Genomic DNA, 13,183 nt, shown 5'->3' with positions numbered 1-13,183 from the left:
GTCTCGCAGCACACATTCTGAGTAATTTGCCTATATATTTTTATATCTCCCTATCAAACTGACTGTATATGGAGTTCCATCTAAAAGTTATTTCAATAGGACTAATAATGAGAGTACAAACCATAGAATTTTCTATAGGCTAATTTATATTTGACAAGTTTGAGCTTAAGAAATAAATGATCCATGTGGGCCTGGAAAATCCCTCCATGTGAGATTGAACACAAAATGGCCAATAACCTTATCCTCCTAAGCCTATCATAAAAGCTTCAAGACAAGTTAGTCATGAACAGGAGCTTATTTATAATATTCTAGCAATGTTATTATAGATTTCATTCGTTTTTTTTGGGACTTCTCTGAAGACCCCATGATCTCTACATTACTCCCTTTTTGTTTACAAGGCCCTAATTCATAAACTTCTGTCTTATCTAACTTTGCTGTTGAAGTATGGACACCTGAGTTGCCTAACCCGTTCACAGGATTGGTTAACTCTCAAGGTTCCTAGGGTGTCCATCGAGCTAGGTAAATCTGCTTTTAGTTTTAATGCACCATAATGCTGTAACAATTCTAAATACACTGCTCAAAAAAATAAAGGGAACACTAAAATAAAACATCCTAGATCTGAATGAATGAAATATTCTTATTAAATACCTTTTTCTTTACATAGTTTAATGTGCTGACAACAAAATCACACATTATCAATGGAAATCAAATTTATCGATGCATGGAGGTCTGGATTTGGAGTCACACTCAAAATTAAAGTGTTAAACCACACTACAGGCTGATCCAACTTTGATGTCCTTAAAACAAGTCAAAATGAGGCTCAGTAGTGTGTGGCCTCCACGTGCCTGTATGGCCTCCCTACAACGCCTGGGCATGCTCCTGATGAGGTGGCGGATGGTCTCCTGAGGGATCTCCTCCCAGACCTGGACTAAAGCATCCGCCAACTCCAGGACAGTCTGTGGTGCAGCGTGGCATTGGTGGATGGAGCGAGACATGATGTCCCAGATGTGCTCAATTGGATTCAGGTCTGGGGAACGGGCGGGCCAGTCCATAGCATCAATGCCTTCCCCTTGCAGGAACTGCTGACCCACTCCAGCCACATGAGGTCTAGCATTGTCTTGCATTAGGAGGAACCCAGGGCCAACCGCACCAGCATATGGTCTCACAGGGGGTCTGAGGATCTCATCTCGGTACCTAATGGCAGTCAGGCTACCTCTTTTGAGCACATGGAGGGCTGTGCGGCCCCCCAAAGAAATGCCACCCCACACTATGACTGACCCACCGCCAAATCGGTCATGCTGGAGGATGTTGCAGGCAGCAGAATGTTCTCCACGGTGTCTCCAGACTGTCATGTCTGTCACGTGCTCAGTGTGAACCTGCTTTCATCTGTGAAGAGCACAGGGCGCCAGTGGCGAATTTGCCAATCTTGATGTTCTTTGGCAAATGAAAAACGTCCTGCACAGTGTTGGGCTGTAAGCACAACCCCCACCTGTGGACGTCGGGCCCTCATACCACCCTCATGGAGTCTGTTTCTGACCGTTTGAGCAGACATATGCACATTTGTGGCCTGCTGGAGGTCATTTTGCAGGGCTCTGCCAGTGCTCCTCCTTGCACAGAGGCGGAGGTAGCGGTCCTGCTGCTGGGTTGTTGCCCTCCTACGGCCTCCTCCACATCTCCTGATGTACTGGCCTGTCTCCTGTTAGCGCCTCCATGCTCTGGACACTACTCTGACAGACACAGCAAACCTTCTTGCCACAGCTCGCATTGATGTACCATCCTGGATGAGCTGCACTACCTGAGCCACTTGTGTGGGTTGTAGACTCCGTCTCATGCTACCACTAGAGTGAAAGCACCGCCAGCATTCAAAAGTGACCAAAACATCAGCCAGGAAGCATAGGAACTGAGAAGTGGTCTGTGGTCCTCACCTGCAGAACCACTCCTTTATTGGGGGTGTCTTGCTAATTGCCTATAATTTCCACCTGTTGTCTATTCCATTTGCACAAACAGCATGTGAAATTTATTGTCAGTGTTGCTTCCTAAGTGGACAGTTTGATTTCCAAGTGTGATTGACTTGGAGTTACATTGTGTTGTTTAAGTGTTCCCTTTATTTTTTTGAGCAGTGTACATTTAATCTTGATGTTCTGGCAATTTAAAGTATTGGAGACTTATTTGTGGAGGAAGTTAACTATTTTTCTGGGTGTTTTGTATTTTAATGTGTATATGTTTGGGTATAAATATATACATTGTTACATATTCAGGGCACATTTGTAAAAGAGACCTAGGACTCAATCATTGCTGTGTTAAATAAGGTTTTAAAATGTTAGTTTTCAGGTCCATTTTACTTGAAGTTTCATAACTTTATTTTGTTTTTAATGGGAGGCAGGGCTCTACAGTGTGACCGTTTTACTCGCATATGCGCCAAAATATTCATGTGACCTGGAAAAATGAAGGTCCGTGTAAAGCCTTGTTAGGAACCATTTGTGCTTCCTTCTTGCCACCCTACATGCCAGATTTGTTGAGTGCCTGGGATGTTGTCACATGCACACTTTAACCAGTCTTGGCCATAAAATCCTGTAGCTCTTTCAAAGTTGCCATTGGACTCTTTATAGCCTCTCTGATCAGACTCATACTTGCTCGGTCAACCAGTTTGGGGTGATGGACTGATCTAAGCAGGGTATTGGTGGTGCCATACATTTTTTTTTTCTTCCACTTCCTAGTAAAGCCGTTAATCTTTAAAATCACATTTTATTGGTCACATACACATGGTCAGCAGATGTTATTGCGAGTGTAGTGAAATCATTTACATTTACGTCATTTAGCAGACGCTCTTATCCAGAGCGACTTACAAATTGGTGAATTCACCTTCTGACATCCAGTGGAACAGCCACTTACAATAGTGCATCTAAATCATTTAAGGGGGGGGTGAGAAGGATTACTTATCCTATCCTAGGTATTCCTTGAAGAGGTGGGGTTTCAGGTGTCTCCGGAAGGTGGTGATTGACTCTGCTGTCCTGGCGTCGTGAGGGAGTTTGTTCCACCATTGGGGGGCCAGAGCAGCGAACAGTTTTGACTGGGCTGAGCGGGAACTGTACTTCCTCAGTGGTAGGGAGGCGAGCAGGCCAGAGGTGGATGAACGCAGTGCCCTTGTTTGGGTGTAGGGCCTGATCAGAGCCTGGAGGTACTGCGGTGCCGTTCCCCTCACAGCTCCGTAGGCAAGCACCATGGTCTTGTAGCGGATGCGAGCTTCAACTGGAAGCCAGTGGAGAGAGCGGAGGAGCGGGGTGACGTGAGAGAACTTGGGAAGGTTGAACACCAGACGGGCTGCGGCGTTCTGGATGAGTTGTAGGGGTTTAATGGCACAGGCAGGGAGCCCAGCCAACAACGAGTTGCAGTAATCCAGACGGGAAATGACAAGTGCCTGGATTAGGACCTGCGCCGCTTCCTGTGTGAGGCAGGGTCGTACTCTGCGGATGTTGTAGAGCATGAACCTACAGGAACGGGCCACCGCCATGATGTTGGTTGAGAACGACAGGGTGTTGTCCAGGATCACGCCAAGGTTCTTAGCGCTCTGGGAGGAGGACACAATGGAGTTGTCAACCGTGATGGCGAGATCATGGAACGGGCAGTCCTTCCCCGGGAGGAAGAGCAGCTCCGTCTTGCCGAGGTTCAGCTTGAGGTGGTGATCCGTCATCCACACTGATATGTCTGCCAGACATGCAGAGATGCGATTCGCCACCTGGTCATCAGACGGGGGAAAGGAGAAGATTAATTGTGTGTCGTCTGCATAGCAATGATAGGAGAGACCATGTGAGGTTATGACAGAGCCAAGTGACTTGGTGTATAGCGAGAATAGGAGAGGGCCTAGAACCGAGCCCTGGGGGACACCAGTGGTGAGAGCGCGTGGTGAGACAGATTCTCGCCACGCCACCTGGTAGGAGCGACCTGTCAGGTAGGACGCAATCCAAGCGTGGGCCGCGCCGGAGATGCCCAACTCGGAGAGGGTGGAGAGGAGGATCTGATGGTTCACAGTATCGAAGGCAGCCGATAGGTCTAGAAGGATGAGAGCAGAGGAGAGAGAGTTAGCTTTAGCAGTGCGGAGCGCCTCCGTGATGCAGAGAAGAGCAGTCTCAGTTGAATGACTAGTCTTGAAACCTGACTGATTTGGATCAAGAAGGTCATTCTGAGAGAGATAGCGGGAGAGCTGGCCAAGGACGGCACGTTCAAGAGTTTTGGAGAGAAAAGAAAGAAGGGATACTGGTCTGTAGTTGTTGACATCGGAGGGATCGAGTGTAGGTTTTTTCAGAAGGGGTGCAACTCTCGCTCTCGAAGACGGAAGGGACGTAGCCAGCGGTCAGGGATGAGTTGATGAGCGAGGTGAGGTAAGGGAGAAGGTCTCCGGAAATAGTCTGGAGAAGAGAGGAGGGGATAGGGTCAAGCGGGCAGGTTGTTGGGCAGTGTGAGCAGAACCAGCGGTGTCGTTTGACTTAGCAAATGAGGATCGGATGTCGTCGACCTTCTTTTCAAAATGGTTGACGAAGTCATCTGCAGAGAGGGGGGAGGGGGAGGAGGATTCAGGAGGGAGGAGAAGGTGGCAAAGAGCTTCCTAGGGTTAGAGGCAGATGCTTGGAATTTAGAGTGGTAGAAAGTGGCTTTAGCAGCAGAGACAGAGGAGGAAAATGTAGAGAGGAGGGAGTGAAAGGATGCCAGGTCTGCAGGGAGGCGAGTTTTCCTCCATTTCCGCTCGGCTGCCCGGAGCTCTGTTCTGTGAGCTCGCAATGAGTCGTCGAGCCACGGAGCGGGAGGGGAGGACCGAGCCGGCCTGGAGGATAGGGGACATAGAGAGTCAAAGGATGCAGAAAGGGAAGAGAGGAGGGTTGAGGAGGCAGAATCAGGAGATAGGTTGGAGAAGGTATGTGCAGAGGGAAGAGATGATAGGATGGAAGAGGAGAGAGTAGCGGGGGAGAGAGTGCGAAGGTTGGGACGGCGCGATACCATCCGAGTAGGGACAGTGTGGGAAGTGTTGGATGAGAGCGAGAGGGAAAAGGATACAAGGTAGTGGTCGGAGACTTGGAGGGGAGTTGCAATGAGGTTAGTGGAAGAACAGCATCTAGTAAAGATGAGGTCGAGCGTATTGCCTGCCTTGTGAGTAGGGGGGGAAGGTGAGAGGGTGAGGTCAAAAGAGGAGAGGAGTGGAAAGAAGGAGGCAGAGAGGAATGAGTCAAAGGTAGATGTGGGGAGGTTAAAGTCGCCCAGGACTGTGAGAGGTGAGCCGTCCTCAGGAAAGGAGCTTATCAAGGCATCAAGCTCATTGATGAACTCTCAGAGGGAACCTGGAGGGCGATAAATGATAAGGATGTTAAGCTTGAAAGGGCTGGTAACTGTGACAGCATGGAATTCAAAGGAGGCGATAGACAGATGGGTAAGGGGAGAACGAGAGAATGACCACTTGGGAGAGATGAGGATCCCGGTGCCACCACCCCGCTGACCAGAAGCTCTCGGGGTGTGCGAGAACACGTGGGCGGACGAAGAGAGAGCAGTAGGAGTAGCAGTGTTATCTGTGGTGATCCATGTTTCCGTCAGTGCCAAGAAGTCGAGGGACTGGAGGGAGGCATAGGCTGAGATGAACTCTGCCTTGTTGGCCGCAGATCGGCAGTTCCAGAGGCTACCGGAGACCTGGAACTCCACGTGGGTCGTGCGCGCTGGGACCACCAGATTAGGGTGGCCGCGGCCACGCGGTGTGGAGCGTTTGTATGGTCTGTGCAGAGAGGAGAGAACAGGGATAGATAGACACATAGTTGACAGGCTACAGAAGAGGCTACGCTAATGCAAAGGAGATTGGAATGACAAGTGGACTACACGTCTCGAATGTTCAGAAAGTTAAGCTTACGTAGCAAGAATCTTATTGACTAAAATGATTGAAATGATACAGTACTGCTGGAGTAGGCTAGCTGGCAGTGGCTGCGATGTTGACACTACACTAATCAAGTCGTTCCGTCGAGTATAATAGATTCTACAGTGCTGCTATTTGGGGCTAGCTAGCTAGCTAGCAGTGTTGATTGCGTTACGTTACGTTAAAAGAACGACAATAGCTGGCTAGCTAACCTAGAAAATTGCTCTAGACTACACAATTGTCTTAGATACAAAGACGGCTATGTAGCTAGCTAGCTACGATCAAACCGTTGTACTGTAATAGTTTCTACAGTGCTGCTAGTCGGGGGCTAGCTGGCTAGCTAGCAGTGTTGATTGCGTTACGTTACGTTAAAAGAACGACAATATCTGGCTAGCTAACCTAGAAAATCGCTCTAGACTACACAATTGTCTTAGATACAAAGACGGCTATGTAGCTAGCTAGCTACGATCAAACAAATCAAACCGTTGTACTGTAATAGTTTCTACAGTGCTGCTATTCGGGGGCTAGCTGGCTAGCTAGCAGTGTTGATTGCGTTACGTTACGTTAAAAGAACGACAATAGCTGGCTAGCTAACCTAGAAAATCGCTCTAGACTACACAATTGTCTTAGACGTTAGCTAGTTGCTTAGCTAGCTGCTGGGCAGATAGCAGTGTAGACTACGTTAGGACGACGAAATACGATAATTACGCAATTATCTTTGATACAAAGACGGCTATGTAGCTAGCTAAGAAGAAATTGCTAAGATTAGACAAATCAAACCGTTGTACTATAATGAAATGTAATGAAAATGTAATGAAAGGTTATACTACCTGCGGACCGAAGTGTAGGGCTTCTAGTTCTGACAGTGCAGAAATACCTAACAAGTAATCTAACAATTCCACAACAACTACCTAATACACACATCTAAGGAATACGAATCTATATGTTCATGGATGAGCAATGACAGAGTGGCATAGGCAAGATGCAATAGATGGTATAAAATACAGTATATACCTATGAGATGAATGATGCAAAATATGTAAACATTGACCTCGCCTTCTGGATGGAAGCAGGTTGAACAGGCAGTGGCTCGGGTGGTTGTTGTCCTTGATCTTTTTGGCCTTCCTGTGACATTGGGTGCTGTAGGTGTCCCGGAGGGCAGGTAGTTTGCCCCCGGTGATGTGCAGACCGCACCCCCCCTCTGGAAAGCCTTGCGGTTGTGGGCGGTGCAGTTGCCGTATCAGGCGGTGATACAGCACGACAGGATATGCTCTCCGTTGTCCATCTGTAAAAGTTTGAGGGTTGAAGAAGGCACTGTTGCCATACTGTGTGGGTGGACCATTTCAGTTTATCCGTGATGTGTACACCGAGGAACTTATCTTTCCACCTTCTCCACTGCTGTCCCGTCGACGTGGATAGGGGGATGCTCCGTTTGCCGTATCTTTTATATCCATCCTCAATCTGTTCCTTTCCTCAACGTTGTCCCAGTGATCTTTTGAAAGCTCTTGCTGAGAGCTCTTGCTGAATTGCGTTGCAATTCCCTACCCAACAAGCTGAACCTACAGGAATTGCTGAATTTATCCGGAAAGCATGCAAATCACTACAATTTAAAACCGGTGGAGGCCAATGAACTTGGTGTGTGATTTTGAAGGTCATTGGTTACACCTGAGCTAATTTATGATCGCTTTTGCAAGGGGGTTGGACACTTATCCAACCAAGCAATTTCAGTTAAAGATTTAGATTTTCTTAAATCCAGATTCTTTTTTAACTTGGAAGTTGTGGGGTACAATGGGAAGATCAATGGAAAATGCATTTTAATTCCCGGCTGTAAGGCAACAAAAGGTGAATATTTTGAAAGTGGGTGTACACTTTGTATAGACACTGTAGGTGTGTTGAAAGGCACTCGATTCATGAGCTGTCTTGACAAATGAAATGGGCAGTGGCATGGTGCATATAGCCATAGAAGCACAGTGACTTGCCTCAATGCAGTCATTTGTGGCTTTCAGTTATATTTTTGGCAACCCATCCCATGAGTGTCTGGATCTCCAGTTGATCTGTTCTGTTATTTGAATCACCTCTGACTAACCCAGTGCACTGCTTGCTATGAATTCTATCTGATGGTGTTTGCATGTTTAGGTAAAAAGACATGCTTGGAACACTGACAAGTAAAAGAGCGCAGAATGAGGCACGCAAGCCTGTTCTGCTCCTCTACCAGAAAGAAATGTTAGAAAGTATTTGCCATTGCCTGCACTTACCCTCTGCCCAGGCTTTCAAAAGCATTATCGTTCATCATGATTCATCCAGTGGTATTTGATTTTGCGCTATAGACCAACTGAGTTTTTAGCAGTTAAAAAAAAAAGTACAATTTTGTTTTTCAAAATGTGGGTGGTTGCTAATATGGGTGATAGCGTCGTATATCACAATGTTTTTATAGGTACATAATCAAGATAGGACAAAGGTTGGACATCGCCAAACCTACAATACAGTCATGTTGAGAGCTCAAAGATCAGTGATTGTAACAGAAGATGCTCAGCCTCCATTGGAATGACTTGTATTATATATTGTGTATATATATATATACACTTGTATTGTATTATTATACTACTATCTTTGATACTGGTGTCTTGTCATCAGCAGATCATGAGGTCTGACTCATTCTGTCTGTCTCCAAATACATCTGTTCTTGTCTGTCACCTGAACACAAGAAATTGAATCTAAGCATTTCAGCCATGATAACCAAATACCCTAAGTGGTTTACCAAGTCAGGGCATCTGTTGAACATATGTTTGTGTGTCCCACAAACATATTTGAGCTTGCCTTATGTGCATCATTACACAGCCTTGAATGAAGAAACAAAGAATTAATGGCTACATGGCTAAAGCAGACAATGCTAAGACAGGTGTTTGATGGAGAGGTTAGTGTGCCATGCGCCCTAGAGGGGAGGTCTATCTTGTTACACAATGACCTTGTCATCGGATGGATGGATGGTCACTGAAATGTATTCGGCACGTGTGCACTGATTTGCAGCCTTCGTTTATTAACAAAAGCCTCACACGTGCCACTCTCCTACATTGTATCTGGTTTTTGCTCAGACAAGCCTCTCACCGTCATGGTCCTAAGATGGGGTACTAGAATACGGACACAGGCGTCGGTCACATTGTTCCAAAAGCCGCGGGAACTTGTCGGCAGACAGACGTTGAGTATGATAGACTACTGACGCGTTGCCACTTATCAAACCAACAAAATATTTTGTGTTGTTGGAGCTCCAAATGGAGGTATCGTTTCTAAACATGGGCTACTAAATCTTTGTCTGACTGTTGTATTGTTTCTAAACATGGGCTACTAAGGCTTTGTCTGACCAAACAAATGCAGCCAGCGCTCCCATTCAAAATCCAATACTGAAGTTCTCCAAACTTTTCAATATTTGAGTCAACCAGATAAGATTTGGAAGGATCAAGCCTCACGAGACTACTGGAATACATGAAAGAATGATCAGCTTTCCAAACTCTGACTCTAAGGATGAGTCCCAATAATATCTGCTTTCGTTCACTACTTCCCACATCTGAATGCATTGGACTGGTGTAGGCATGGGCTAGATGTAGTTTCCACCATGTTTCTTATACCAGCCATTTTCTTTCAAATTAGTGAAGGGCAGTAAACAAGTGCACACTTTGGAAGGAAGGAGAGATATTTGGGAAACCGCCTGAAATGTTTTTTTCATTCAGTTCCTGAACTTCATTAACATGTTTCCTGTTTTTTTTTTTTTTTCACCAGAGCCCCACATCTTGCTTTTCCGTCGTCCTCTGCCTGCAGCCTGACCTCCGAGTGCACGAGAGAACACTCATAGGGAAGAAGATAAGAGTGGCTGGAGATGGATGAACACTTCAGTTGGATGGATACTATACTAAAATATTATTTTCCACATGTGTATCGTATACATTGCAGTGGAGCCAGAGTCAAGAGCTCCAACCCACCATCCTCACTCACCGTAAAGCCTTTCACATTTCCTATGGACCTGCTTGGAACCCTTTCATCCTTTTCTCTATCTGTATTTCTGTAATCATTCAAACTTTTGTATTAGGACTAACTTGATAATGTTGTCAGGGTGTATGTCTGAGAAGAAAAATAAAAGCTGTGGTTGTGGCAACACTTGAATTATTCTAAACCTTACCTGCTGTGCGTTGACTAACATGATGCTAATATCTATTTTAAGCTATATAGTAACTGTAAAATGTAAGGGGGACAATTTTGAAAGTGCAAATGTGCAGGGATTTTACCAAAATGACTATGATCAAATACCTGTTATGGCACTTGATTCATCTTGTTTTGAATACTGCAGATTGTATCAAGTGTATGCACACCTACTCTGTACAAATGATAGTACTCTGGACATGTTTTTTGTTTTATCAATTGTGACTTGCAATTATAAGTAACGCTGTTAACTGTCTGTATTTTAGAGCTGTCAAAATGGGGCCCAAGATCTTCGTTGACATGTCTATTATTGTACAAATCAGCTGCTCAGTATTTATGAATTATTGTACCCTGAAAATAAATGTTTTTTTAATTTGTAATTCTCACAGATTATGATGTGATTGTGAATTATATATATATTTTTAAATATATGTATATCCTTAAAGTGGCACTAATAGTACTGTCCCCACTACAATTAATACATACTTAAATACATGTAAATTGGTCCTTTAAAACATTTACATTTGAATTACTGTAAAATTCCATTAACCCTCCTATTATCAGCAGGGGTCTGGGACAGGGTACCATGACCGGTGAAGTCAGGTCAGGGCTCCACAGAGTAAATTGGATCCGCAGCACGACTAGGTGATCAGGAACAGACCGGATTGGAATCATCAGACCAGGTTGTACTGAGGCACTGTCCAAAGGCTCTGGTCTGACAGGACAAAAATAATGAAAGAGGAGTTGGTGGCAGTATGCCAAAGATCACAGTCTACCAGATAAGTCAGGCTGACCCTAACAACTTGGCACATACAAGCTATTGCAGCATAAATACTGAGACATGGGTTGGTTGACACTGGCCCTGTCCAAAGGTACCCATGGAGTATAAGCACTATAGTTATCACTTTTGAGCAGTTTCATTAAGTGCTAGATATGTTTTAACAAATGTCAAGGAAATCATATCAAAAGTCATGAATATTGATTGTATTGTGAACAGCAGATACCAGGTGGAATATGTATTCAAAGTGATTCAGTGAAGTGAATAAGGGACTGTTTTAAAATGTGATTGGAGTTTTGAAACATGAGACATTTTGATGATCTGTATGCTTAGAGTTGTGAAAATGTACCACTAACTTGTGAACTGCATCAAAGTGATTGGGGAAAAAAAGTTTAATGTTTAGAGACCTTCCCTCCCAGCTAACATGTCCAGGTAAGCCTGTCATGCCAAAAAGTGTTTCCCCCACGGCGTCACAATGGGATTAGATAAACAATTAGCGTCCGTTGCTATATCAAGGGTGTGATGACCTAATGATTAGACTTTTGGAGTTCATTACAGCCCAAATTACGTTATTTTCATCACCGCTATGCAAACAGGGCTGAGTTCCGCAACAATTTTGCTGTTTTAACAAGTTTTGTTTGGCTAATGGAATGAAAACATTACTTTGAACTACTTTTGGGTGTGTTAACATTCGAACATGAAATCCATGTCTTAAACGTTGCTACGTTTCTGAAATAGCAAAGAAAATGTGTAATCTGCTTGACACATTAAAGTTACTTACCTTACAGATACACAAAATCAGCTAATTTCCACTCTATTCATACACTGGCTTGTCTGGCTGCCATTTTTATTTTAACTTGCCCTTCCCTTATCTACACTGAAATAATATATTTTCAGTAGTCCTAGTTTCTATACACTAAGTTGACTGTGCCTTTAAACAGCTTGGAACATTCCAGAAAGTTATGTCATGGCTTTAGATGCTTCTGATAGGCTAATTGACATAATTTGAGTCAATTAGAGGTGTACCTGTGGATGTATTTCAAGGCCCACCTTCAAACTCAGTGTCTCTTTGCTTGACATCATGGGAAAATCAAAAGAAATCAGCCAAGACCTCAGGAAAAAAAAGTATTGTTATTTTATTGTGTCACTTTTAATTTCATTTTTTACTTCAGTAAATATTTAGTAAATACTCTTTCTCTTTCTTGAACTGCATTGTTGGTTAAGGGCTTGCAAGTAAGCATTTCATGGTAAGGTGTACACCTGTTGTATTAGATGCATGTGACAAATAACATTTGATTTGAACTACCATTTCTTGCTTTCTCAAATGTCAACCATAGCTTAACATACTTTGTCTATTGGGCTTCACATAAGTGTAGGGCGTCAGGGCTTTCAGTGGTCGACCATCCAACTGCTCCAACTGGAGAAGATTGTTGGCTTCCACCGAGGTAACCCTAGGAAGACAAAGGGGAAACTAAAACTAGCTCCAGGTTATTTTGTGTGCAAATGCAGAGTTATTTTCTATGATGTTTTGTATTAACCTTAACAGTAGTTGATCCCAGCTTGGTGCGAAAGAGCAGAGAGATCTCGCCTTTATTTTGTCCTTCCAAACCAAGTAATTCGGAAGGATGTCGTAGCACTTGGTCCCCTTCTTGGTTCTCCTCCAGGTGGCTTTCCTTCGGTTTCTCCTGAGCCTTGTCGATGATCAGTCTCATCTTGATTGATAACAGGAATAAATGCAATCATATTTCATATTACAAATACATTTCTTACATATCTCTTGGAGGTCCAGAAAAAAAATTAACAGCAGACAATTTTTACCTGGTCAAAAACCTCCACATCCTTCTCAGTCCGTGCCTAAAGGTGGTCCTCGAAGGCGTTCTGATCTGGTTCGACAACTTCTACCACATCAGGTGGGATTTCAGTGATCTGAAAGTATTTTTGCAACAAAAGCAATAGACAAACAAGAACACTAAGTCAATCACAAATTTGAAAGAATACAGTATATGCAATAATTGTATATACAATTGCATTGTTTATCTCAGTCAACAGCTGCGACTCCCGTCCGTACATGGTGGAGGCCTGGATGCTGCTGTTGTGTGCAAAGAGAATTACCTTCAGGTTGTTCACCCACCGTTCCTGGTACCCGTCAAGGGAATGGCCCATGGCGGTCTTGAGGTTCTGGTTGGTGCATTCATCAAACCTGGAGGAGGGGGTAGGAAAGTGATATCTATTGACGTGTACCATGGACAAAAAATAAATAAATGGTCACAATATAACCTATAACATCCGTACCTTGTCCCAACTGGTTTATGGGCTTCATGAGT

At 44.3% G+C, this 13,183-nt stretch overlaps 1 protein-coding gene across 3 annotated transcripts in view; it reads left to right on the top strand.

Moving 5' to 3' along the window:
- Positions 1-10,469, top strand: part of cks1b (CDC28 protein kinase regulatory subunit 1B) — a 17,187-nt gene extending 6,718 nt beyond the window's left edge. For all 3 annotated transcript variants that reach the window (XM_064984033.1, XM_064984032.1, XM_064984031.1), the window contains one exon: positions 9,665-10,469. In XM_064984033.1, coding sequence (XP_064840105.1) covers positions 9,665-9,708 — 44 coding nt within the window. In that variant the 3' untranslated portion in view covers positions 9,709-10,469. The remainder of the gene's footprint in view (positions 1-9,664) is intronic.
- Positions 10,470-13,183: the final 2,714 nt, after the last annotated feature.

This window comes from Oncorhynchus masou, chromosome 13 (assembly GCF_036934945.1).
Source record: "Oncorhynchus masou masou isolate Uvic2021 chromosome 13, UVic_Omas_1.1, whole genome shotgun sequence".
In the NCBI taxonomy this organism is placed as follows: Eukaryota; Metazoa; Chordata; class Actinopteri; order Salmoniformes; family Salmonidae; genus Oncorhynchus; species Oncorhynchus masou.
This window is presented reverse-complemented; position numbering and strand designations above follow the sequence as displayed.